The following is a 27195-nucleotide window of genomic DNA, read 5'->3' on the forward strand; positions in this document are numbered from 1 at the left end:
AAATAATCTGATTTGTTGGAAGTGGGTGGGGACCCCTGAGCATGTTGTTTCTTTGAGATACCAGATGGCCCTGTTTGTATGACTGCCTAGCAAGGTATTTAAACTTAGGCCATGTTGTTGACTTCCCAACCCATATTACTCCTACAATACTTTCCCTCACCCTCATCAAAAGTAATCAAAAATGTTGTTTTGACAACTGTAAGTGAACCATTGCCTTGTTTTCTAGCTACAGTTCTTGAAATGCCTCAGTCGTTTAGGAAGGACAGGTTATTGTCTGATTGAGGACAAAGTGTAACATTAGACATAAACAAGCAGCGCAGGCACATGCGGTTTGTCTTTAATGCCTGTTTTCAAAAAAGATTTCAAGTTTTCTTATTATTTTAAGTAGCTACTGGCATAGACGCAATTGTCCTCACATAAGAGATTAAAGCTACACACACACATGCACGAGCACACACTGCAACTTTCACCCTTTGAAACATGAGTCAGTTTTTCAGTAAAGGTACAGGTGGGTTGGTTCTTTCACACACTCATGCCTAATCCAGCCTCCACCGTTGGTTAAGATTGAGTGTCGTCTTGCGTATAAGTCCTTACGCCTAACAATCGGCAAGGAAGTGGGACAGCTCAGGTAAGCTACTACTTCTTTCAAAAGGTGTGCGTGTGTGTATGTACTGTATATTTTGACGTCTTTGCATTAACTATTAATTTTAAGAATATTGTAAGGGCAAGAATAAGAACAAATCAGTCAAGCAATAAGAACTGTCTTAAGCATCAACTCGTGGCCAAAAACTTGACCCACGGCCTTATTAAGCTGTGGATTGTGGGTGCCTGGCAATTGTGGGGTATGGTTAGGAACTGGTATCCAGCAAATTCAGCCAAGACTTCCAACACCCTTCTAGATTCTGTCAATTTGAGGTTACTATTTTCCTGTTGGAGTCAGACTGCAAATCGGATGTGGTGTATTTGTGTGTGTCTGTGTCTGTGTGTAATAATTGCACTCTAGGTAGGCCATGGGACAATTGTCCCCAAGCTGTAATGACATAACAGATTGCATTATAAGCCATTCAATCATAATTTGTAATTACAATTTGCAAACACTGGATTTTAGGAGGTTTTTGTCTTCACACAAATGTTAATAACTTCATACTGATAACAGAAATATTTATTTTGGATATAATATACAAGTTAAAAAATATATATATGTAATTTTAAAAGCATCAGATTTTACAGCCAGGTGCTTTACACTATAAAAATCTAGTTGGCAAACTCTGATTTTAATTCCTTTATAAACAAATCTAGTTTTTCATAAAACAGAAATCATAATAGCAAATTCCAAGGAATGCCACAAACCAATATGTGTTCTGAATCATTCACTGGCATTTATTATTTGTTTTAATATTCTTCTTATATTTCAAGCACTCTTAACCATCCAAAAGTTTGTATGTTGGCATGAAACAGTCTAATTACCTAGCATTATTTCATGTCTTTTTTTTTACCATAATAAAGCATGCACAGCTTTTAAAGCCAACATCTTTATGTATAGTGTAGAATAAGTAGAAATTAACCTTATGCCAGCACAAGTCCAGCACAAATCAGTCCTCAACAGCCAGTTCTATCCTAATCTAATTCATGTTGCACAACCTTTCTAAATTTAGCCTTCACGTTCCAGTGCATGGCATCCTTCTGTTGGTGAAACTTTAGCTAAATAATGTACACTTGACTTCCAAAGCATTGAAACAGTCAAGGTTAACAAGGGCAAGCCAAGACCTTGGGCAAATCACGGCATGGTGTCCAGTGAACCCTGAATGGCTGGAAGAATGTTATTTGCGTAAAGTGGGCATGTAATGGACTTGTAAGGGCCTGGAGCAGTTCAGAAAACATAACGGTAGTGCTGGAGCACAGAATGCTGCCATATGACCCAGTTGAACAAGAGCTGAAGGCCATGTTCCATGTCGTATACCATGAGAAGCAGTGTGTAGAGAAGTCAAAGAGCAAACAAATTACTAAATAGAAAAATGAATGGGGTGGCTCATGAATGCATTCAACATACAGAATTTAGAGCTGAATATTTTGGAAATACTATGTCAATAATGATTCGTAGCATGGCTATAGAATCAGTTTTGGTGCTGGGTCTATATTGTAGAAAAGTCTGAAAAAAATGGGGCTGCAAGTACTAGTTAAGCACAAAACATTGAATTCACTTTGTCAAAAAAATCATATAATTCTATAGTCCAAACGAAAGGTTTAGATGGTCTAAGTAAAAATTAAAAAAAAAATTATTTTATCTGAAAATTCTTCAAATACATAAGATCAAAAAGTTTCTAAACTACCACCATCACCCTTAAAATAGTCCCTGTCAGATTGTTCCCTGACAGCCATCATTCACAAGTTGCCGAATAGTTTCGACATTTTCGGGGGTTGAGCTTGTTGAAGGTCTTCCTGATCTTTAATCGACTCTGTGCAGCATCACTATGTCACATGTATTTCGTGTCAAACATCTCTGTGGCAGGTTTGCCCAGTTTCAAGCAAAATTACACATTTATTCTTCTATTTGTTCTGACTTGCTGTCCATGATGGAATCGCAGACCTGGTAACGCATGTGGTCAGAATAGCACTATTAGTTTTGAAACTTTTTGATACCACCACATACAAAGTCAGTAGCACTCTGTACAGATAGTCAGTGGTACCTGCCAATCCCTTAAATTAGTCCAACAAATCAACATAACCTATCATTGCCTACACTGTCTTTCATCCTAGGCAAAGGAACTAAATCAAGGACTACAACAACATAAACACATATGTAATTGGTTCACAGCACACAACTGTATTTGGTGAACACCGATGCTCCAACAAATATCTGACTACTTTCTTATTTTCACTCACACATGAAGTATGCGTTTTAAACAGGGCATTTATGGTACATAATGTTATAATAAAATTTTATGGAAAGAAGCTTCTGGGAAAATGTTAGGGACCTTATAAGTTAGACTTTTAACATTTGCTTTCTGACAGTTAAGCAAATGACAAAGGGAATGGCCAGGCTGCCACAAAGAATCAAGGATGAGGACTTAACTCACTTATCTCATTTAACTTAAATTAAGAGTCAAGGACTTAGTTTAAAACACACGTTTTTTATGGTCCTTCTGCTTATGATTACAACACAAGTTTTACCCTTTTTTATAGTTCTTTTGCTGCTCTTGGCACTTTTAGTGAGGAGTGGGGCCCAACAGAGTGGTGCTGTGTTTAAGTACACACGCGATCAGCTGCTTGTGCTCTCCAAACCAGCGCTTCTTACTGGAGTCAGGCACGATATTCCTTAGATCAGGAGGAGATGCTGCAGGTGCACAGCCGGTACGAAGATGAGAGTAAGCAGAGAAGACTTAAACCATCGGCCTCGTCTGTCATCATGGGGAATGTACGGTCATTGTTTAATAAGATGGATGGACTGTGCACGCTGAATCTGACCCAGAAAAAATACAAAGAGAGCAGCTTAATGTGCTTTACGAAGACGTGGCTGCATACGGACTTCCCAGATCATAGCGCCTCCATACCCAGCTTTAAACTTATTCGCTTAGTGGTGCTCAGTGGTGGTGGGATTGCTGTGTATGTGAATGAGAGATGGTGTAATCCCGGATATGAAGAAACGTCTGTGATTTCCGGATATTGAACTTTCAGCTGCGAGTATACACCCATATTATTTACTGAGGGAATACTCCTCTGCCATTTTAATTTGTGCTTACATTTCACCGACAGCTGACATGACAGTAGCGTGTGACGTGAACGTGAACACCCCGATAAATTTGTAATCATAACTGGTGACTTTAATCATGTCAATCTGGACTCTACACCACCAACTTTCTACCAGTTTGTTGACTGTCCCACACAAGAAAACAAGACAATGGACCGTCTGTATGCTAACATCAAAGATGCATACAAAGCCATCGCTCTTCCCCCACTCGGCAATACTGATCACACAAACAAACAACATCAGAGATGTGTGGACAGGAATGAAACAGATTACCGGCTTCAACATTAAAAATCATCAGCAGGGGGAAGCCTGGACAGAGCCAACAAGCTGAACTTGCATTTTAAAAGATTCAGCACAGGACCCCTGGCTGGGCCATTCCAAACAGGGCCGGTCTTCACACCCCCAAATCAACACCAACATCACCATCATCAGCAACTTCTGAGCACCTCTGCTCACAAACCCCCAGCACAATCCTCCACTGAAACCAGCACACCACCCTCACTGACTGTGATGGCTAGACAGGTAAAAAGAAAGATGAAAAATTTTGCAAAAAAAGGCTGCAGGACCTGATGACATTAGCCCAAGGATCCTTAAGTCTTGTGCTGCTCAGCTGTCTGGTATCCTGTAATACATCTTTAACCTGAGTCTGATTCCGGAAAAAATTCCAGTGCTATGGAAAACATCCTGTTTAGTACCAGTACCTAACAAGGCTATCCCTTCTGGCCTCAATGATTTAGACCCGTTGTACTGACATCACATGTCAGTTTTGGGACCACTGGTTAAACCTACCCTAGATGTGGTCCACATCTAGGACCACTGGTTAAACCTACTTTTGACCCACTACAATTTGCCTCATGTGGGCATGGATGATGCAGTCATCTACCTGTTTCCGTGTGCTCACACTTTCTTGGATGGATGTAGTGGTATTGTGAGGATCATGGTTTTTTTTTATTTCTCCAGTGCCTTTAATACAATGCAACCATTTCTACTGAGTGAGAAACTGCTCAGGATGGGTGTCAGCACTTCCATTGTGTCCTGGATAGCTGACTACCTGTAAGATAGATTTGTAGTTTGTAAGTTTGGGGAATTCCCTGTCTGATGTTGTAATCACTAACACAGGAGCACCTCAGGGGACTGTCCTTTTCCCATTCCTGTTCACCCTGTACACCTCAGATTTCCAATACAACTCTAAATCCTGCCACCTGCAGAAGTTTTTTAATGACTCTGCAGTAGTGGGGTGTAGTAGGGATGGAAAGGAGTAGGAGTACACTTGACTTCTGGACAGCTTTGTGGGAAACCATCTGCTCCTGAACATAGTTAAAACCAAGGAGATGGTAGTGGACTTTAGGAAGAGTAAAACTATGATTAAACCAGTTACCATCATGGGTGAGGAGGTTGGGGTAAGGGGTTAAGCAGACTTTATTTCCTGAGGAAGCTCAGATCCTTCAATAAATGCAGCAGGATGCTGGAAATCTTTTATTAGTCTGTTGTGGAAATTGCCCTTTACAGTGCTGTGGTCTGCTGAGGGAGCCGCATCAGTGGTGGAGCCAATGCTAGCTTCTGTTTGTTCAGAAAGTGCTCTGTGTGTGTCTGTGTCTGCTGGAGAAATCTGGTAGTATCGGGTGATTGGGGGGACCGCACAGCTTATGTGTAGCTTGCCTGGGAGCAGAGCATGCTCAGTCCCAAGGAAGTCAACTGTTCGCACTGCAGCCGCATGTCCATGCGGGCTTTCTGTTCACGTAGATTGCTCTTTGAGAAGGGCACTCTCGCTTTCGCGCTCTCACGGGTTGGAAGGGGTGTTATGCACCTCAGTATATGGTGCCCATCCTTCCTCTGTGCCCTCAGGAGGTCAATCTATCAACTCTGTACACTTATGGTGCTTCAGGCACAGCAATCCTCAGTGAGCATCTCCCTCTACCTCCGCCCGGTACCATAGCAGATGGTGGGGGCTTGCCGCCTTTTAGGAGGTCCCTTGAATGGCTGCAGGGCATCACTCCAGCTGCTTTAGGCATACCAGAGACCAGTCTCAAGAGACTGGTTCCCTTAAGAGACGGTCAGTGGTCTCCTTCATCAACCATCAGGGGGGTTTGCGATCTCGCCCCTATACAGGCTGGCACGTCAGATCCTCCTGTGGACCCAAGGGAAACTGCTCTTGGTCAGAGCAGCATATATCCCAGGGTGCTTAAACCAGGAGCAGATGCCATGTCAAGGCAAGGGCCAAGGCCCGGGGATGGTGACTCCACCCAGATGTGTTGGAGCAGATATGGAGGAGGTTTTACAGTGCACAAGTGGACCTGTTTGTGACTAAAGTGCACTGTCCTCTCTGGTTTTCCCTTATTCACCCAGCCTCTCCTGGGCTGGATCCCATGGTACAGGCATGGCAGAAGCTGCGGCTGTATGCCTTTTCCCTTTTTGTGTTGCTCCAGGGAATTCTGGAGATAGTTTGCAGAGTCCATCTCCTTCTGCTGGCCCCGTGGTTCCTAGAAAGAATCTTCTCTCTCAGGTAGGGGGCACTGTGGTTGACTACCACCTGGAGTTATGGAGGCTGTGGCTGTTACAACCCTCTGAGGAGGTTGTACGCTGAAATGGCGCCTGTTCAATGTGGGTGCTTCAGTTGGACCCAGTTAACTGCCCAGTTGGTTCAGTGCTGGAGTTCCTTCAGGTACAGCTCACCACAGGGTTGTCTTCTTCCACCATGAAAGGTTATTAGGTCGGCTATTGCAGCTTATCGTGCTCCGCTTGCTAAGCGATCGCTGGGCAAGCACCCTTTAGTGACACCCGGATGCGATCTAGAGTGTCTGTGTGGGACCTGGCCGTTGTTTTGAAGGCTATGTCTAAGTCCCCCTTTAAGCTCTTACCCGAGGTGTCTTTAAGGTGTATAACAGTCAAGAGTGTCTTTCTTCTGTCTATCCCTTCTATGAAGAGGGTCCTTAAGGCCCTTTCTGTGGCCCTGTCTTTCCTGGAGTTTACCCCAGGCATGACCAGTGCCTTTCTTTACCCCACACTGGGATATGTTTTTAAGGTACCCTCGGTTCCCCCATGACCCGTCATGCTGCAGACATTCTATCATCCTCCCTTTTAGGCCACTGACCAGGAGAAGCTTAACCGGCTGTATCCCGAGCACTGGACACGTACGTGCACAGAACGGAGCTGTGGAGAAAGTCGGAGCAGCTGTTCATCATTTATGTCCCCTATAAAAAGGGGCTTCCTGTGAACAAGCAGACCCTCAGCATGTGGATTGTGGACGCTATCTTATCCTCGTATGAGTTCTCTGGTCTCCCCACACCTTACGGGGTCAGAGCTTACTCCACTCAAAGTGGGGCAGCCTCTAAGGCCTGGTCCTCTGGAGCTTCTCTCTAAGACATTTGTAACGCTGTTAAAGCTGTTCCACACCGCTGACCTTTGTCAGGTCCTATAGAATTGACCTCGGGGCTACTCTGGCTCCTCTGTCATCCAGCCTAGCTGTGCTCATCCGGTTCCGCGGTGCGCACTTCCAGGTTGGTGGCCATCTTGCCGTTTTTTGCTGCGACTCCCGGTATTTAAGAACACCCAAGACTTTAGCTCATGCTAGATTATCTCACAGGCCTGTTCCTGTCCCTGACCCTGACCATGACTCTGTACCCTGTTGTGCTCTGCTCTGATTTTGACTTTGGACTGGTTTTTGGTTTGTGTTTTTGCCCTCTCTATATTGATTAGTTTGCTGGCTTAAATTTTTTTGTACTGTGTTTTCAGGTTTTGTTTTTGTCTTCACTGCATCGCCCTGTTTGCCTGTGTTTTCGACCCTGGACTGTTTTTTGGACTTTGTTTTTTGCCTTGCCCCTTTGCTCAGTTTGCATCCTGCATTTGGGTCCTCACTCACCTAGTCATCCGCAAGATTCCTGACAAATAGAGACACACTCCCAAGAGATTTGCAGCTGTAAATTCAGCAAAAATTGAGGGAATGAATACTTTTTTCTTAATTATTGTTTGTGACAAAATATTTTGTGCAATTAAAGTAGGCATGCTGTTTAAATCAATTGGTACAAAACACTCAAAATCCATTTTATCCCAGGTTCTGATGCAACAAAACAGGAAAATCAGCAAGTCGGGTTGAATACTGCTGCAAGGCAATCTCAGAAGTATCCAATAACCAATAAACCTTATTGTGGTATGGAAACATACCCCAATTAGCCTAAAGCTAAACAATTATAATTAGGTGCAGCTTTAATACCTCTCATATAAAGCACAATAATATATCAAGAAAGTACCGTACCAAACCAACTTAAATGCAACAAAGAGAGATCAATTACATCAGGCTAACAATAAAGATCACTTGCACTATGGTTACAGTGCCTTGCATCAGTATTTACACCCTTAGCTGATTTTCCTTATCTTTGGCATTACACCTTAAAATAAAGCATAGCTTAAGCCATATGAATAATTTCCCTGTGGGAACTTGAACCTCTGCCACAGTCTCAAATCTCTTGCAGACTAAAACTCCTGCCCTGCCTGTCATCCATCTTTCTTTCTCTTTCATTGAAAATCAATGATGCTTCCACCACCATGTCTCAGTGTAGAAATTATTTTCTGAGAATGCTATGAGAAATACTAAGTTTGTTCCACACAGATTTTCATGAAGGCCAAAAAGTAAACATTTAGTTGCATTTAACCAGAGAGCCTATTGTGATTTGTGCAATGTTTGTGGAATCTTTTTGTTTTAAGCAACTGCTTTACTACTCTTTCATAAAGCTGTGCCGTCCACGTTATCTTTAGTGTCTTTGTTGAATCTCTAATAAATGCCCTCCTTGCCCTTGTGAGTTTTGGTGGGTGGCCTTCACCTGTCAGGTTTCTAGTTGCATATTTTTTATTATTTTTTCAATTTTATTTATAAATAATTATTTTAAAATGTTCAATGTTTGAAATATTATTTTCATAAGTCAACCCATATGCTTTCTGAAGACCCTATTCCAAAGGTCTGGCACTATAGCAATACATAAGTTTTCCCCATAAAATTTGTCTATATGTAGATTGTGCCACTGCTAAAACAAAACTATGGAAAGAAATTGTGTAGCTCAGAAACAAAATGCCAACTTCTTATTAACCAAGCAATATATCACCACTCAGAACATATCTTTCCTCAGGTTGCTAATTATCAAAATACTACTCCTGAAAATATTACAGTTTTTCTCAGTTGCTTTGGAGCATTTCTCAAATCATTCTTAATAATTGCAAACTAGTAAGTGCATTTCTCTAAACAATGTGTACAAACAACACACTGTACTTTTCTCAAAATCCTTAGTTCATCCCTCAAAAGTAAGCATTTGTGTCAATGAACATGTCATTGCAATCACAATGACAAGTCCTTTTGTTATTGTTTACAAACAGTATAGTCAAAATGTTTAGTCATGTTGTCAGTATGACGGGACACATTTTCAGTTTTTCCTGATATAAACTACTGTTTGGATCACAATTATTGAAAATACACAAGGCTGAATTTCTTTTGTATGGTATCTATGAATTTCAACAGCACAAATTGATTTATTTGATTGCTTGTTTAATTTATATTGAATGCAAGAGACAGGACAGGATTCCCACTTTTATTGTACTGTAATAGTGTCCATTTGTTTTCTGGTTGTACACCCATTTGGAGAAATTGTAATTTTGTATTTTGCTCTATCAGTATATGCTCACCAATTGAAGATTCAAAAGATTTACCTTTGACATATTTTAGAGAACAAGTGGTTGATCTCATGCCATTCACCTACCTTTATTAGTGAAATTTAAGATTCAGCTGCACAATTCATTCATTCAAGACACATTTACAAAAAAAAAGTTTAACAGGAGTTTAAGCTTGACAGATTTTAACAACTGGTTTAACCATTTTGCATTCAATGACTTATACAATGAACTGATGCTGAGACGTTTTGGGGGTTAAAACTATTTAGGTGAAACTAGTATAATATATTTTGATAAACATAAAAAACAACTGATAATGTAGGAAACCTAATCTGAAATTCACAATCTGGAGCACTTAAAACATTCCAATACTGGGCAAAAGATAGAATACACGTTATATATTTAATACATTACTTAAGATGAAAAGGCTTAATGCTCATCATATGTAACTGGGGACAGGGAGTGAAAATGACAGTCAATCTGTGGCATGAAGATTTTTCTTACAGGTTTATGGGTAAGCATTCTGCTATGTAATGTACTGAATGTATAATAGTAGAGAGTAGCTGCAGGTGCAGGGTAAGAGCATTTGATTAAAACAAGCAAACAAATCCAAAACACCAAACAAATGTCAAAAGTGTCAAACAAGCTAAGGTTGGACTACGGTTGGTAAAATTACAAAGACTGAATAAGTTACTTGACAAAGACAAAACATACACAAAGGGATATGAATGAACACACTGAGGTCGATTCACCTATGAATGAAAGAAAAGACACTTGAATACATGAACCAACAACGAGACAAGGGCGGAGACATGACAGGAAGGAAAGAAGTGAATTCACAGGAGACGCGTGACACAAGCAAAAGCACATGGCTACATCAACACTGAAATGCGGAAATCTTAATGTAGCAAATTTAAATGAGCAAAAACATGCTTTATGCTGCCACGAATATTGCATGAGGTGTATCTCTGACAACAAGGATGATTAACAATAGGTATGTAAGAAACTATCAATATGTGAGTTTTGCAAAATGTTGTTTGTCAAACTGTATCAATTTTCAACAGCGCAATAACGATATTTAAGAAAAAAATTATAATTTAAGATTCATGGAAATTGTTTCGTTTTGGATTTATATCCCAACCGCTAGATAGCAGTCTTTATATCTCTTGACTTAAACAGTGACAGGAAGTACTAGCATAAGGGCATGGCACTAATGTTAGCATTAATATCCACCTGTTCCATGACTATGACTATGAAAATAATTATGGGTATAACCTTCGAGGAAAGTAATAGTAGTGATGACTGAATCGCCACTGTGGTGTGATACACGTAAGGCTGGCACAGGTTTCATGGTATGGGTAGGTTTGAGAGGTTAGGGTTAGCAGTGTATTTTTAGATGCAATAATGCAAATCCAGATCCTATTGTGTTATGGTTAAATGTTTTATCATCTATCAGCTAAGGTTTACACGCCTTCCTAAAATTGTATTCTATTCCTAAAAATGAGAAATATTCAATATATTGCCTTACTTACAGTAATGCAGTGTATCCCAACATATAGCAAAACCCCTGTGTCATAATACCTATCGTATCGCCAGATTCATGCCAATTCAAAATCAAATCAAATCAAATCAAATCAAATTTTATTTGTCACATACACATACATACTGAGTACGACATGCAGTGAAATGCTTTGTACGATTGTCCGGCATGAGGGAATAGGATGAGGGGAAAAATAAAACAAAAAAGAAAAAAGAAGGCAGATAAATAAAAACAATAAACTATGTAAAATATAAAAATATATAAATATTAAGATATATATAGGAAAAATAGGAAAAAAATGTATATACAGGGTATGTTTTTGGATACAGGGTATGCTTATGTACAGTAGAAAATAATCACATAAGGTGGTTGATGTGATTGTCCGTAAAGTGAACGTGTGCGGTATGGTGTGGTATAAGTGAACGTGTGCGGTATGGTGTGGTATAAAGTGCACTATGCCGTACAAGTCCACAGTTTAAGTGACAGTCCAGAGTTCAATTCACAGCTCTAATATAAAATTTATCAAATTGATAAGTCTGATCATTTTGTGTACAGAGAAAAAAGCCATCTTATAATATTTATCCTTAAAACTGTATTATTAACTTCACTTAGTAAGCAATTTCAACTGACTTTAGGATTGCACTTACAAAACTCAAGCGTCCCAACAGGGAAATATTTGTACGTCACCGTACAGCACCCGATGACGGCATTATGCAAGATGGGACACAATAGTGATACAAAAAGACATGTGTTTACAATTTGAAAAAAATTGATTGCGCTTTTTACAGACCTGCTCTATGTCACCTGAGACACATTACCTTTATCAGTGTGCAGTGGGATGGATACCAGGCTGACAGTCTATGTCTTATGAGGATACACTGCAGAATCTGGCAAACGAAGCTGTGTCTGTCGCCAGGAAAAAGCCAGAGTCTACATTTATCAAAAGACAGAAAGTCATGAACTGTGACCTTTTGTGCCTTTTGTCATGATTGTATAGATACTAAAATCATGGGTTGTTCTTAAACCGGCAGTCCTGATCTGATTTGCACTTGCCAGTTCGGTGCCAGGGCGAGGTTAGAGTTTAGTACTGAGCACGCTAGTAGTGGTTTGGCTGTTATGGATCTGTCTTTTGACTGTGAATTTCACTTTGGGCTGCTTCCAGTTTCCATCTTTTCTGTTCTCTCTGCCCTGTCTCACTACGTGTGTGTGTGTGTGTGTGTGTGTGTGTGTGTGTGTGTGTGTGTGTGTGTGTGGAGTTTCCTCAACCGGCTATATGCCAGAGTTCTGCACTCCACCCAGACGACAGTCACTTTACGCCAAGGCGTGTTAAGGCATCAGAGTGCTGGATCAACACAGAAGCAAAGGAATGTGGGTGGCAGAAAGACAGGACAGCCAAACAGGAGTCTCAGTGTCTCAGCTTAGCAAGTACTTTATATTAGATTACACGCTTTCTCTTTAAAAAGATACTTCTTAGATCTCCAATTAACCACTCGCAAGAATCCGAGTTGCTAACTGATTGAAAAATGTGCTCCTTTGGCTCAGAGCCACAAATAGCTCTGGCATCTGGGATTCAAACTCATAATCTCTGGACAATAAGGTGAACAGATTTCTATTGTGCCACTCAGGTTTTTGCACTTAATGTACATAGGCATATAATTAATGGAGCTGGAGCAGACAAATCCATTTCTTTAAATTTAGTGATAAGCAGATTACATTTTTGGGCTTATTAGAATTGTATTTATCTGGTATGTAATTTGATTCAGCAACCAGAAAAACAATCTATTAAAGTTTCCAAGCAACCAGTTTTGAGACTAATGGTGCTAACTGGTGCTAACTGGTGCTATTCTGACCACCTGCGTTACCATGTCTGTGATTTCATCATGAACTGTACGCTCGAACAAGGAGCAAATGACAAATTCTGCATTAAACCGGGTGAACCTGCAATGAGTCCTTCAAGGTGTTTGGAGTGGCGAGCGTGCTTCAAGAGCAGAACATCATTATTGGAAAACGAGAGATCAGGAAGACTTTTTTGACACCACCCTGGAGATCCAGCACAAATAGCAAAAAGTGCTTGACATGCTTCAAAATGAAGACTTCCAGGGCATATTCCAGACGAATGCTGAGAGCACTGTATTGCTGTGCATGGGGACTATTTTGAAAGTGGAAGTGCGTAACTGTAGATAATTTAAGTGCTGTCATGTAACCAGAGCAAGACTCGAAACTTTTTGATACCACCTTGTAAATTGTCAACAAAGCTGGAATGGACAAATCAGTTTCTCAGGTTTCACTGACAAGCAGATTTAATTTTTGGGTCCATTAGTATTTTAATTATCTGGTATGCAATTTGATTCAACAACCAGAAAAACAATCAAATAAAGTTTCCAAGCAACCAATGGGCTGAATGCTGGAACATTTAATTGCCAGTTAATTAATTTAGGATTTTGTCCACCCCTAACACCTAATGTATATTCAAGCACCTAATAAATGCAGAGATAAAATTGACATAAAAGCACAGCAGAGATGCAATATGCTGATCAGAATCAGAATCAGAATCAGGTTTATTGACCAAGTGTGTTGACACACACAAGGAATTTGGTTCCAGCTGTTTGTTACTCTCAAAAGTACAGACATAAATAAAAACCTATACAAGACAAAACAGACACGACAAGACAAACACAGACTATACAAGACAATACAGACAATATGAGACAGTATAGACAGTGTGGGTAATAAATAGGGATACAGACCAGTAATGTACATAAAGTGTGGGAGTGCATGGTAGTGCAAATGACAGTATTGTGTGCCAGGTATGATGAGAGAGTTTACTATAAAACTTTGTACAGTATATAGAAGCAATAGTATATATAGAAGCAATAGTGTGTGCAACACATACAGATAATGTGATGACTGACAGTTCTATGCAGTACTCATAGATGTGAGCAGGGAATATAATTATGGTCAGTTGTTAGTGAGGGTGATTGCTTGGGGAAAGAAACTGCTCCTGTGTCTGGCACTTTTAGTGAACAAAGTTCTGTAGCGCCTGCCAGAAGGGAGGAGCTAAAAGATGTTGTGTCCAGGGTGTGAAGGGTCATTAATGATTTTTTCTGCCCGGTTTCTGGTTCTTGTATGGTACAAGTCCTGGAGAGGGGCAGGGGGGCACCAATGATTTTTTTCTGCTGTTTTAACAGTTTTCTGCAGTCTGTTTCTGTCCTGTTTTGTTGCTGCTCCAAACCAGATGGTGATTGATGAGCACAGGACAGATTCAGTGATTGCAGTGTAGAACTGTATCAACAGCTCCTGTGGCAGACTGTACTTTCTTAATTGCCTTAGAAAGTACATCCTCTGCTGGGCCTTTTTCAGAATCGAGTTTATGTTTGATTCCCATTTCAGGTCTTGGGAAATGGTAGTGCCCAGAAACTTGAAGTTCTCCACAGGTGACACAGGGATGTTGGATATTGTGAGGGGGAGTAGTGTTGAGGGATGTTTCCTAAAGTCCACTATCATCTCCACAGTTTTGAGTGTGTTTAGCTCAAGGTTGTTCTGACTGCACCATAGCACCAGCTGCTTCACCTCCTGCTTATATGCAGACTCGTCACCATCTTGGATTAGTCCAATGAGCGTGGTGTCATCAGCAAATTTCAGGAGTTTGACAGTTGGGTCACTTGATATGCAGTCATTCGTAAAAAGGGAGAATAGCAGTGGGGAAAGGACACACCCCTGAGGAGCACCAGTGCTGACTGTCCGAATACCGGAGGTAACACCTCCCAGTCTCACCTGTTGTTTCCTGCCTGTCAGGAAGCTGGTGATCCATTGACAGATGGCAGGGGGTATAGTAAGGTTTAGGAGTTTGGAGTGGAGGATTCCCGGAATTATTGTATTGAAAGACGAACTAAAGTCAACAAACAAAATCCGGGCATATGTTCCTGGGCAGTCAAGGTGTTGCAGAATGTAGTTTAGCCCCATGTTGACTGTGTCATCCACCGATCTGTTTGCTCGGTATTAACATGGACATGTTAATAAAAAAATGCAATAGGAAAAGTACTAATTGTAGTAATGAAGTTATAATTATACTAAATATGCCTCAAATAGCAGACAAAAATATTGACTCTGGAATTAAATAAAAGGAGGTCTACGCGGAATATAAGAGGCAATACCATGCAACGGTGAAAAATTCCCCAATCTGCCAAAATCAAGATTTGTTGCAGTGAGTTTGTATCTCCAGGCAACTGATCTATTATGATAAACTGTATTGACAATGAGCACAGAGGAAAGCAATGGCGGAAAAGAGAATCGCAAATGATAAACATTCCCAGATTGTCTATCTTAAAATAGACCTGGAAAGGAAGAAATGAATACTAGTCAACTGAATGACAGACAGGAATACAACAGAACATATGAATAAAATTATGATAAAAAAAATAAAAAAAAAAAACACTGTGGAAAAACTATTGAATGAATTCTCTCCATCTCCTCTGACCACTGCCACACACACACAAACACAAACACACAAAATCTGAACTCGCTCGCATACACAATACATGCTGTTTCTCTCAGGACTGTTTATGCGGCTTTCAAATTTTTTAGGCTCGTCTTAAAAAGAAGGAAAGGGAGACAGCGCATGTCCATCAGAACAAGTTGTCATGAAAGCAGAGAGGGCGGGAGAACCGAGAGACAGTCAGGCAGCTTTTTTGATACATAGCAGACAATTTCATTTAATTGCTTCCTTCAACAATAAGAGTAGGAAAAGCAGGCGGAACATGGGCACGCCAGGGCCGGGTGAGTGAAAGGCCATGTGGTCCACTCGGAGGCAGTGTGCCTACATCCCGACACAGCCACAGAGCTTCAGTGGCGGCCAGCAGTGAGCATGGCCTGCTCATTTATCTGTCACTTCCAGGCAATGGATCATGAGAGGAAATGGAAATAAATTTTATCTGGGTGGCTGTAGTGATTCTGGCCTTTGCGGACTGGTATAAGGCCAGCTGTGATTGCAATCAATCACTATTGCAAGCAACGGATTCTGCAGCCATGTTACGTTTGGAGAGACTTGTTAGAGAAAATATATGGTCATGTATGTAATGTCTGGATTTTGTGCATGTGTTTGTGTATTTGTGTGTTTGTATTCTTGCCTTTGAAAACATCCATACAAAGTTTGTGTGCGCACATAGTAATCAGTGCACTAACTGATCCGTGCAGCTTATAGCCAATGATAATGCATTGAACCTTCACACCATTCAGTAAAACGGTAATCAAGATGCTTTTATGCGTGTGCGTGTGCGTGTGTGTGTGTGTGTGTGTGTAATCTACTTGTTGAACACCACAGGTTATTGACAACATTACTGCACTGAACTCAGGCAGATTTAATAATAATTATATGTATGAGGTTATGTATGTACTTGCCTTTAAATCCCAGAATTGACACGTGTGTGTGTGTGTGTGTGTGTGTGTGTGTGTGTGTGTGTGTGTGTGTGTGTGTGTGTGTGCGCGTTTCTGGTAATCAGGTCATTCACTTAAAAATACAGATCACAGGCACGGTTAACGCTTTGAATATTTATACAAAAGGCATTTCAACAGTAATAAAGGTGTGTGGGTTTTGTAATAATTAACTTACAAAATTATTTTTTTATTAATATTTAATAATTGGAGAAGATGTGTGCATACTGTACTTGTTTTTTAACCTTCAAAAAACAAATAATAAAATAAAATAGCTTATTGACACAATCTGCAATCTGTATGTGTGTGTGTGTGTGTGTGTGTGTGTGTGTGTGTGTGAGAGAGAGAGAGAGAGAGAGAGAGAGAGAGACCCACTAACTGAACACTACGGGTCAATGTTAATGTTAAAGTGTGTGTGTGTGTGTGTGTGTGATTGTGTGGCGATTATTAACTTTAACACACAGTTCATTTGAAAAACGTTTTAACTTAAAAAAAAAAAAAAACAATATTGACACAATCTGCAAATGTGTGTGTGTGTGTGTGTGTGTGTGTGTGTGTGTGTGTGTGTAATCCACCAACTGAACACCATTTTTATGCACTGAACTTTTAACAGTAAGTGAGTGCGTGTACTTACCTTTGAAAACCAGGACCGACATATTATATATGTGTGTGTGTGTGTGTGTGTGTGTGTGTGTGTGTGTGTGTGTGTGTGTGTGTGTTTGTGTGTGGAAATCCACTAACTGAATACTACAGGTCTATGGTAATGCACAGAAATTTCACACAGTTTCAACAATAAAGATGTGTGTGTACCTACTATTTTAAACCAGTATTGACAAACACTGTGAGTGTGTGTGTGTGTGTGTGTGTCGGATGTGTGTGCTCATGCATAAAATTAAGCCTAAACAACAGAGTGCTGTTTTGCCAGGGAAGGCCACAATCAGGGCACTGATCCTGCTCAACAGGCACTTACATTGTAGTTTCAGGATAAAGAAAACATTTCCACAATTAGAAAACAATCTGTTTAAAAATGTCTGACTCGAAGCCACAGCCTTTTAAAAGAGTCCATGGAGTAAGAACGAGGTCAGTGCTTGAGTAAGTAGCCCTAAAAGTCATTATTCTTTTTCATTTGTCTAATTCGGCTTTGCTGTACTTGTGCCCCATCACAACAATCACAAGCACAATAATTGTGTGGCCTGGGAAAATCTTTCCCAGGGTGAAATATTTTTTTTGAAAATTTGAGACTTTTTGAAAAGGAAGAAAATGACATTTAATCTGCAGTGCAGAACTGATTCAGGCATTTAAACATTAAACAATATTTTACCAGCATGCATGCAGTCATATGAAAGTTGTGACTAACAACAAATTATTCAATCTAGCAGAAATTAACTTTTGTTTATATTCTGCTTACACCACATTCCTAAAGTCTCCTGGTTATTTGTCCATGTGTAACCTAAACATTTTGTCGTAGACACAGCCAACCGCTTCTTCATTACTGAATAACTCGAATTTCCAGATATTTCTCCGATTACTGTTCTTCATCGACTTGTCGCTTCACTTATCTTATGATTTAAATTAACTGCTTCAAAATTTCTTAGCAAATCATAGTCATCTTTTGGAAATCATCCTCCTTCCTTGGATAGGTGGTTTAAAAATCAGGTTTCCAAATCTGGTAAAATATTTTATACAGTATGTCAGTAACACATTGCTTATTGGGCATGTCTCAATGGGGGTTAGCATGGTTTATTGATGGTAGGTCCCACCACAACTAAATCTGTGCTCATATGTGTGTCATTAGTTGATTTGGGGGGTCAATTGGTTAACACAACAATAACCTTTGGGGTGAAAAGCATTAAAATTTCCAAGCAGCAGTTTGTGAGGATTAGCAATATTTTTCAATTTATTATGTTGGTTTGTGCAACCTGTACTGTATTTGTACATGGCAGCCAAAATGTCCTTGTCACTACAGGTCTTCATCTTCTTCTTCTTTTGGCTTTTCTCATTAGGGGTTGCCACAGCAGATCATCCGTCTCCATACCCCCTGTCCTCTATATTTGCATCTATCTTTCAAACCAACTACCTGCATGTCTTCCCTCACTACATCTATAAACCTCCTCCTTGGTCTTCCTCATTTCCTCCTTGCTGGTGGCTCCATCCTCAGCATTCTCCTACTGATATACCCCATGTCTCTTTTCTGCACATGTCCAAACCATCTCAATCTCGCCTCCCTCACCTTGTCTCCAAAACGTCCTACATGCGCTGTCCCTCTAATAAACTCATTTCTAATCCTGTCCATCCTTGTCACTGCCAATGAAAACCTCAAAATCTTCAGCTCTGCTACCTCCAGTTCCACCTCCTGTCTTTTACTCAATGCCACTGTCTCTAAACCATCCCAGGTCTCACCACAGTCCTATAAACATTCCCTTTCACTCTCAAAGATACTCTTCTATCACAAATCACTCCTGTCACTCTTCTCCACCCACTCCACCCTGCCTGCACTCTTTTCTTCACTTCTCTAACACACTCTACATTACTTTGCACTGTTGACCCAGGTACCTGAACTCCTCCACCTTCTCCACCTCTTCTCCCTGCAACCGCACCACTCCACTGCCCTCCCTCTCATTCACACACATGTACTCTGTCTTACTCCTACTGACTTTCATTCCCCTTCTCTCCAGCGTGTACCTCCACCTCTCCAGGCTCTTCTTAACCTGCTCCCTACTCTCACCACAAATCCTTGTCACTACAGGTAGTCCATTAAAAAATGCTTATACCCAGTAGTCTTAAAGAATGGTGATCAGTAAACAGTAGTATATTCTAACTTATCAATTTAGGTTAAGTTATTATGATTGTTAACAAATAAATTTAACAAATTAGAGTATCTAACTCTACAGTATAAACGTATGTAGCAGCGGGAGTGGAGGGCGGAGCCGGACGTGCTCAGTTTTAGTGTCCAGAAACACCAATAAAAAGGAAAGACAAGAGTTAAAATTGCGCTTTGAAACACCAAAAACACAAAAAAAAACAAATGTCCATTAACACAAAGACAACTGATCTTTGTCGACCGCTGGCAAGATTAAGGCATCTCAACAGGTGGGAGAAAATTTTAATAAAACTTTTTTTTGGCTTCTCCTGTTAGGGGTCGCCACAGCGGATCCTCCGCACGTTTGATTTGGCACATGTTTTACGCTGGATGCCCCTCCTAACGCAACCCTCCCCAATTTATCCGGGCTTGGGACCGGCACTGAGAGTGGCTGGGGATGGTTCCCTGACCGGGGATCGAACCCGGGTCACAGCGGTGAGAGCGCTGCATCTTAACCAATAGACCACCAGGGGACCTTGTGGGAGAAAATTTTAATATTTGTAAAAAAACAAATTCTGTATCGCTATCTGCAATGTAAGATCGAAAAGAAAAAAGAAAAAAAAAAGGGGAATTATCGTAACTTGGGGCCCACCTGTATATGGCAATGGCTAGTTAATAACCAAATGAACCTGGTAATCGGATAATGAAATTAGAATTATGTCAAGTAATGTTGATCTTTTTTTTTACCATAAATATAAAAAAGCAACCAACCAAATTCACAAATTTGGAAAAATAAATTCAAACATTTTTAAGCACCTGTTGTACTTATTACATCTTTTTTGGCAGTTTATTTCACTCAGTTTTGCAGAAAAAAACATCCTTCTTCAAATAATTTCACAGGTTTTTCATAGACTTTTAATCTGGACCATTCGGAAACATTCCAATCTTATTCTTGTGAAGTATTTACATATTTAATATTATACTAAATCCTATAGAAACCGTTTATTTTGGGAGATAAACAGAAGAATTTCATGGATGACAGGTATAATTACTTCTGAACATGACACTGAATGTAATTCTGAACAGATTACTCGTTCCATTATCAATTCGATTTAAATTAGTTTTTTTTTACTTTTAGGTTTGTTGATTGCTGTATTACATTAAAGAAAAAATGACCTGATTTATCTTGTGTAGATTTTTGTTTATATAAAATTCTGAATCATGACAAGAAATTAAAGACAGCACAACGTAGGGCAGGACTAAAAGTCTACATCAAACATAGCATTGAAATGATTTAAAGATTATTTCATGAGTCACTTTCATATTTCTGTGAGTCATAACTGATCTTTCACGCGATTTTACCCTTCGCATGAATATCAGATGCATTTCATAGAATGATTTCAATTAGGACTTATGGTACGGCCTGCAAATACTTATTTGACATGCTCATTAACACCTAATGTACGGGTCACAATAGCTTAGTATAGTAGAATTTGTAAGTCTACACTCCCCTGTTTAAACTGTAGGTTGTGTGAGATCTAAAAAAAATTAAACCAAAATCAATTAGAGCAAATATTTTTGCACCTTGAATGTGAAAGCAACTCTCAGTCTTCCAACCTGTCATTGATATGGCAATCTTCTGTGCAAAACTGTCGTCAAGTCATTCCACAAGTCAATAGGATTTATATCTCAGCTCGGATTGAATGAACCACTCCAAAATCTTGATCTTTTCCAAAGCCATTCCTTTGTTGACTTGGATATGTGCTTTGAGTCATGCTGGAAGATAAATTGCTTTTTTCAGCTGTCTATCTGAGACCCGCAAGTTCCAAAATATTTTACTATTTGGCTCTATTTATGATGTCCTCGATCTTCACCCAGTCGCAAGTGATGCATCGTAATTGAGTGATGCATCATTGAGTGAGGCATCATGATTTTTAGTGTTGTTCTTTATTGATCTTTACTTAGGGTTAATAAACATGCTGATAAAAGTATGATAATCACTTTGAGCAGGCCATTGGTTAAGTTGAAGCATCCAGTCTCATGCCCATTTCTAAAAGAGTGCACAGACTTGTGCTACCAGGCTTCTGGAACTTTTTTCTGGAATTTCTTTGGTGGCAAAAACATTTTAGGGTTTCTGCAGGTTTCACAGTAATATTTAGGACTTTTTAAAACCATTAAAAATGAAATTTAAGACCTATATCACAACAGTAAAAACACACATACATTGTTAGCAACTAGCATTAACCAAGCCTTACATTAATTTTTTTCAAGCCAAGTATTGCTAAATTTGCACTTCCCAATAGCTAAAAAATAAAATCCGTTTTACGTCTGTAGTACAATCCAAGAGAGATACGCACCAATAACAGAAAGCTGATTGGCTATTGTATGTTGATCTCACTTGTAGTCATAATACAGCAAATTATATTTGGACTAGCGAAAGAAAGAACTACAACAACAAGGAAACCAACAAACAAAAACATTCTTAAGTGCTACGGGAGCATTTCAATGAACATTAGCGGTATCGCTACATAGAAAATTAAGACCTGTTCAAAATTATTGAAAAACTAGAACAACAAATGTAAAACTTTAAGGCCTTCAATTACATTTTTTTAATTTGAGACTTTTTTTTTTAGACTTTTCAAGACCCCATTAAAACCCTGTTATTTACATTCTGGAATTTCAATAGACCTGTTGTATGTCCACTGTAGATGATGCCTTGGGAACTCCTGAAACCATTTCTGATTTAGCCCACGTGTATTGGTGGCCTTTTAAAAGCCTGTTACCATTTAGCCTGGCGTTAAATCACTGCTGTGGATTGACAAGGTCGCCCAAGCAACATTACTCCCTTTATTTCACCGCAACCAATCCTCATTACCTCCGCACAGGCAATAGATTCAACTTATTCAACACAGCCCAAATTCTGCAACTGTCTTTCATTCATTTTCACCAAGTATTTCATCTTAATCAGGATTGCGGTATTTCCAGGGTCCCAAGAGCATTGTTAAATTTCAGCACAGAATTGACACCAATCCATAGGGTTACACCATGCACATATATTCACACATACATTAATGATATAAATGACTTTATTGTAACAACCCACTAATTCAACTAACTGCATTATAGCCATTATTAGGAAACAAAAAAATCCAGAGGAAACCCACGTAAACACAGCGTTTAAATCAGACTCTGGATTACTGATCGAAAGGTCAGGGTTTCAAGACCTGATATTGCCAAGCTGCCACTCTTGAGCCCTTGAGCCCCTCTGTGCTTCAGAGGTGCTATAACAGGGTGGACCCTGCGCTCTGACCCCAGCTTCCTACAATGCTGGGCTATGCAAAGTAATAATTTCTCAGTGGGATCAATAAGGTATAAAATAAAATAATTACATATGTAAATCTGGCATTTTAGGAACACATTAAAAACAAGCACACCTTTTAAATGCTTCTTGGGCTTTTAAATGTTCCTGACATATTCTAATTATTATACATTACCTCACACCATTAAAGAACATGTCTGTTAGTAAACTGGATACTATAAATCGCTTCAATGAATGAATTTGTGTGTGCATGGTGCCCTATGATAAACTGGCCTCCCATACATGGTTATCCCACCTCACACCAATTGTTTCCAAGTCATGCTATAGATCAACTATAATCCAGAACAGAACAGATCTGAAAACCTGCAATTTGCAAACCTCTCGCTGAGAATCTGTCATAATTCGTTTTTCACGTCAAACAGGTATCTCTAATATGGTAATACGTTTACATAGTAAGCATCACAAACAAAATGAACATCCTCTATAGTTTAAAAATGCAGAGCTATCTTTGTCAGACAGAGTAATTGCAGGTACCATGCAGGGTTATTTGAAAGTCATTTCAAACAGAAGAATCCATTCCTGTTTAAGGACCTGCCAAATTGAGGTCTATAGGAGTTGAATATGAAAGCCAGGTGTGTAAGGCTGGAATGTAGGGAAATCCAGGACACCCAAGTTCACCCTATTACCCCTTTAACCTCAATGCCATAACTCTTGACATTTATATTTCCTTATTCTAGGCCGGCATCATGAACTCAAAAGCAGTGTATTATTCCAACATATGGACCGATAATGGCTACAGCTCCACGAAGAGACGTTATGTGCACAAAGATGGCAGCTGCAACATACTGTTTCGTAATGTGTCTGAGGAATGGCTGTTATATGTGACGGACATCTTTACCACACTGGTAGAGATCCGTTGGAGAGTCATGATCTTGACATTTGCCCTCTCGTATATCCTGTCCTGGCTCTTTTTCGGAATCCTGTTCTGGATTATTGCACTGATGCACGGAGACATTAAAGATCCGAACAATGAGCCGTGCGTCTATGAGGTAAGAAGCTTTACAGCAGCCTTCCTATTCTCTCTAGAGACACAAACTACCATCGGATATGGCTCACGCGGCATGTCCGAGAACTGCATGGTGGCCATCATCACTGTGACCATTCAGGACGTCATCAGCGTCTTTATTGACACCTTTGTAATTGGGATTGTCGTTGCCAAAATGGCGTCGGCTCGAAAAAGAGCACAAACAGTGGGATTCAGCAATACTGCCGTGATTAACCTCCGTAATGGCCATCTGTGCCTGTCATGGCGAGTAGGTGATTTCCGTAGAAACCACATGGTGGAAGGAACCACACATGCCCAGCTGGTCAGGCACAGAATACACACAAATGGCAAAGCCAGCATAACCTATCACGACCTTGAAATACAAAACAGTCATATTATTCTGCCCACTCCAGTGACCATCATCCACCAAATCAATCCCAGCAGCCCTCTGTATAAAATGAGTCTGCAAAACCTACGCAGAGAAGGCTTCGACCTGGTGGTGACTTTCACCTACACGGATGACTGCAGCGGGATTCTTCACCAGTCACGCACGTCCTACTCTCCCGGTGAAATCCTGTGGGGTCAGCAGTTTCAAGAGATGGTGAGAGTTAACCAGAAGTCCTACAGAGTGGACTACGCAGCCTTTCACCAAACAGTTAAAGTCCTATTGACAGAAAGCAGTGCTGAAGACTATGAACTAAACAAGCATCCTCCAAGTCATACACAAGACCCACAAATGGTCTGTTCTCGAGCAGTGGAGAGTGACGACATCTTAGGTCAAAACCAAAACAGCACTGCTATTCAGCAAGAAAATCTATAACAAACAATTCTATCTATAGGATGTAATTCTACTTATGGTACACAGAAGGGGGCAATAAATGTGTATATACACACAAAAGGTCAACAAAAACTTCCAGACAAAAACATAAACCTATAACCAATCATCTATAATCCTCTATCAGACTAAATCAGTTTGCTTGCATTATTGCTAAATGTTTGTAATTCCAGTGTCATTTGCTGAATTGTATTATGCATATGGTAAAAGGGGCACTAAGACATTATCATTAAAGTGTTTTGCAAAGGGGACATACTACCATAACAGAATGATTTAAAAGAAATCATTTTAAATTAAGCCCTGCAGAATCCTGTTTTTACTCTCCAATGCTTAGGAAATCTTTGTAATAAAAATATACCATCCATTCTGATGACACTATAAAAACATCTACTGCTAAAATGTTGAGATCGCTGTGTTCTCATCAAACTATGATGTATGCCCCCCTCCTCATCACCGCCACAGACACACCTGTTGATACCGTTTAATCTGTTTAATCAGCATCATTATTGGTTTTATATATCATTTCAGTCATTATTTTAAATGCCAAATCTCTACAACAATGTGTAAATTAAAGGGCTTGAATATGAGATTTTAGAAAAGAGTAAGTGGTTCAGTAATAATCTCTCAAAATGTTTCTTGTAATGCCAATTCTCTACCAGACATGAGAACCATGTAAACTTCTGTACCACAGGGACATTTTTAATACACAAAGCCAAACAGAGCATGCTGGCAAAATAAAGTATCATGTTACATTGCTCCCAATTACATCAGCACCTAAACTGTACTGTATTTTGATTTTGAAGTGCCTGTGCACCATCTGTGCTCACAAATTTGGTGATGGTCCAAATTGTATTTAATCCAAACAATAGAGAAAACAGATGGAAAAACACAGTATGTAAAAATATACACACTAGTATCTGTTGTTATGGGGGGTAAAAAAATGATAGTGCTGGATACACCAAAACAATCTAGTGACGGGTATATTTATTCTATTTATTTTTAGGAATGAACAAATGTTATTTTTAATGGTGTATAGTTTTTTTTAGTGTTGTGAAATTTTCACATGATAGTCAAGTAAATTAAAAATCTACAGAAAAACAAAGCTGATTGTCATAAAAAAAAAATAAAAAAAAGTAATACTAAAAGATAAACATCCCTGAAGGTGTGTAAAAACGTACCTGTGGCCAAAAACTTGTCTCTGTTACAAAGTGGCTTCACTAAAGACTCCTTTCATTAATGTATATGAATTGAGTCTTTACAGACAACTTTATTATCCATTACTTCTGAGCTTTAGATTGTCTTCCATCTCACTGTCACTATATACTAGATGTTACTAATGATAGCAGTAATAAAGACGTAAATAAATGGAAAATATCATTTGAACTGCAGCCAGGGCTACTCTCAGGTTTGCTTTTATAAAAACAAATAATCAACAACTCCAATCCATCAGCGCTGTTGTATAAAGGTAAATGAAATTGCAACAGGTGTTTCATGCGAGATCATTATTCTGTTCAGTAAGTTATTATATGTTCAGTTATTTCAAATGTGCAAATCTAATTGCTTCAATAAATATTGTATATTACTATTGTCTATTTTTTTTTTTTTTTTTATCTCCAGAGTTAGATCTGTCATACACTATATGTATAGAAGTTTGTGGACACCCGACCATAAGATTGTCATGTCTTATTGTCATAAGATTGTTATGTGCTTCTTTTTGAACATCCCATTTCACATTCAATCCGCATTTACATTTACATTTCTGGCATTCAGCAGACGCCCTTATCCAGAGCGACGTACGAAAGTGCCTTGAAGTCTTTGTTAATAAATAAACCAACACTAGTTAGCAAACTTAGGTCATGTTCACACTAATACGTAGCTTTCTGAAAACACTCTCCAAAGTGGATACATCTGAAAATGCCATTTCCGAGTCGCAGCGTGGATGCTTTCAAAAACAAGGACGCATTTTTTAGTCATTGCCGTGACTTTTCAATGAGCAGTCTCGCCGTTTTGCTCATGTGCATTACAGGGAAGTGTTTTCTGACGTTTCAGTATGGATAAGCAACTTTTGGGAAGCCTTTTTAGACGAAAACACCGTTTTCTAACTTTTTCGCTGTTGATGTAGCCTTAGGATACCACCAGCCTAAAACTATTTTGGGGAAAAAATTATAACATATTTTTTTTTTTTACATAAAGACAAAAGAAACGGTAAAACGTAAATGCCAGTTAGAATGTTTCTGTAGAGGTATGTCTTCATCCGTCCTCTGAAGATAGCCAGTGACTCAGCTGTTCAAACATCTGGGGGAAGTTCCATCTATCACCTTAGTGCCAAAACAGAAAAGTGTACATGTATACCTACCTTGTACCCTGAGAGAAGGTAGGACAAGTCGACCATTTCCTGTTATAATAACCTCAACCATTCTGGGAAGATGTTCCACTAGATTGTGCAGTGTGCTTGTGGAGATTTGTGCTTAATTAGACAAAGGGTGTTAGTGAACTCTGGTGCTGATGTAGGTGAGGTGAGGAGGCCTGGAGTGCAGTCAGTGTTCTAATTCAGTAGTGTTCAGTAGGGTTGAGGTCAGAGCTCTATAATAAAAGATTTTGCACTCCAACCCATTTAAAGCATATCTTCATGGTGCACATTGTGCACAGGGGTATTGTCATGCTGGAGCAGGTTTGGTTCTCCTAGTTCAAGTGAAAGGAAAATTTCCTGACACCAAATCCAAAGACAATCCTAAATAATTGTGTGTCTCCAAGTTTGTGGTAAGTGTGAGAAGAGCCCCATACGGCTGCCATCCCAATACTTTTGTAGTCTATTATTAATTG

At 39.6% G+C, this 27195-nt stretch overlaps 1 protein-coding gene across 3 annotated transcripts; it reads left to right on the top strand.

Moving 5' to 3' along the window:
• Nucleotides 1-373: 373 nt before the first annotated feature.
• kcnj16 (potassium inwardly rectifying channel subfamily J member 16) lies at nucleotides 374-26930 on the top strand. 3 transcript variants are annotated; one of them, XM_046852975.1, is made up of 2 exons: nucleotides 374-628; nucleotides 23230-26930. In XM_046852975.1, exon 2 carries the CDS (start codon nucleotides 23239-23241, stop codon nucleotides 24355-24357), a length of 1119 nt encoding a protein of 372 aa, XP_046708931.1. In that variant the 5' UTR covers nucleotides 374-628; nucleotides 23230-23238; the 3' UTR covers nucleotides 24358-26930. The 3 variants fall into 3 exon arrangements, with proteins under 3 accessions (XP_046708931.1, XP_046708932.1, XP_046708933.1); XM_046852976.1 differs by lacking the exon at nucleotides 374-628 and adding an exon at nucleotides 9988-10397; XM_046852977.1 differs by lacking the exon at nucleotides 374-628 and adding an exon at nucleotides 19621-19668.
• Nucleotides 26931-27195: the final 265 nt, after the last annotated feature.

The sequence above is a fragment of the Silurus meridionalis genome, chromosome 7, assembly GCF_014805685.1.
Source record: "Silurus meridionalis isolate SWU-2019-XX chromosome 7, ASM1480568v1, whole genome shotgun sequence".
Classification (NCBI taxonomy): Eukaryota; Metazoa; Chordata; class Actinopteri; order Siluriformes; family Siluridae; genus Silurus; species Silurus meridionalis.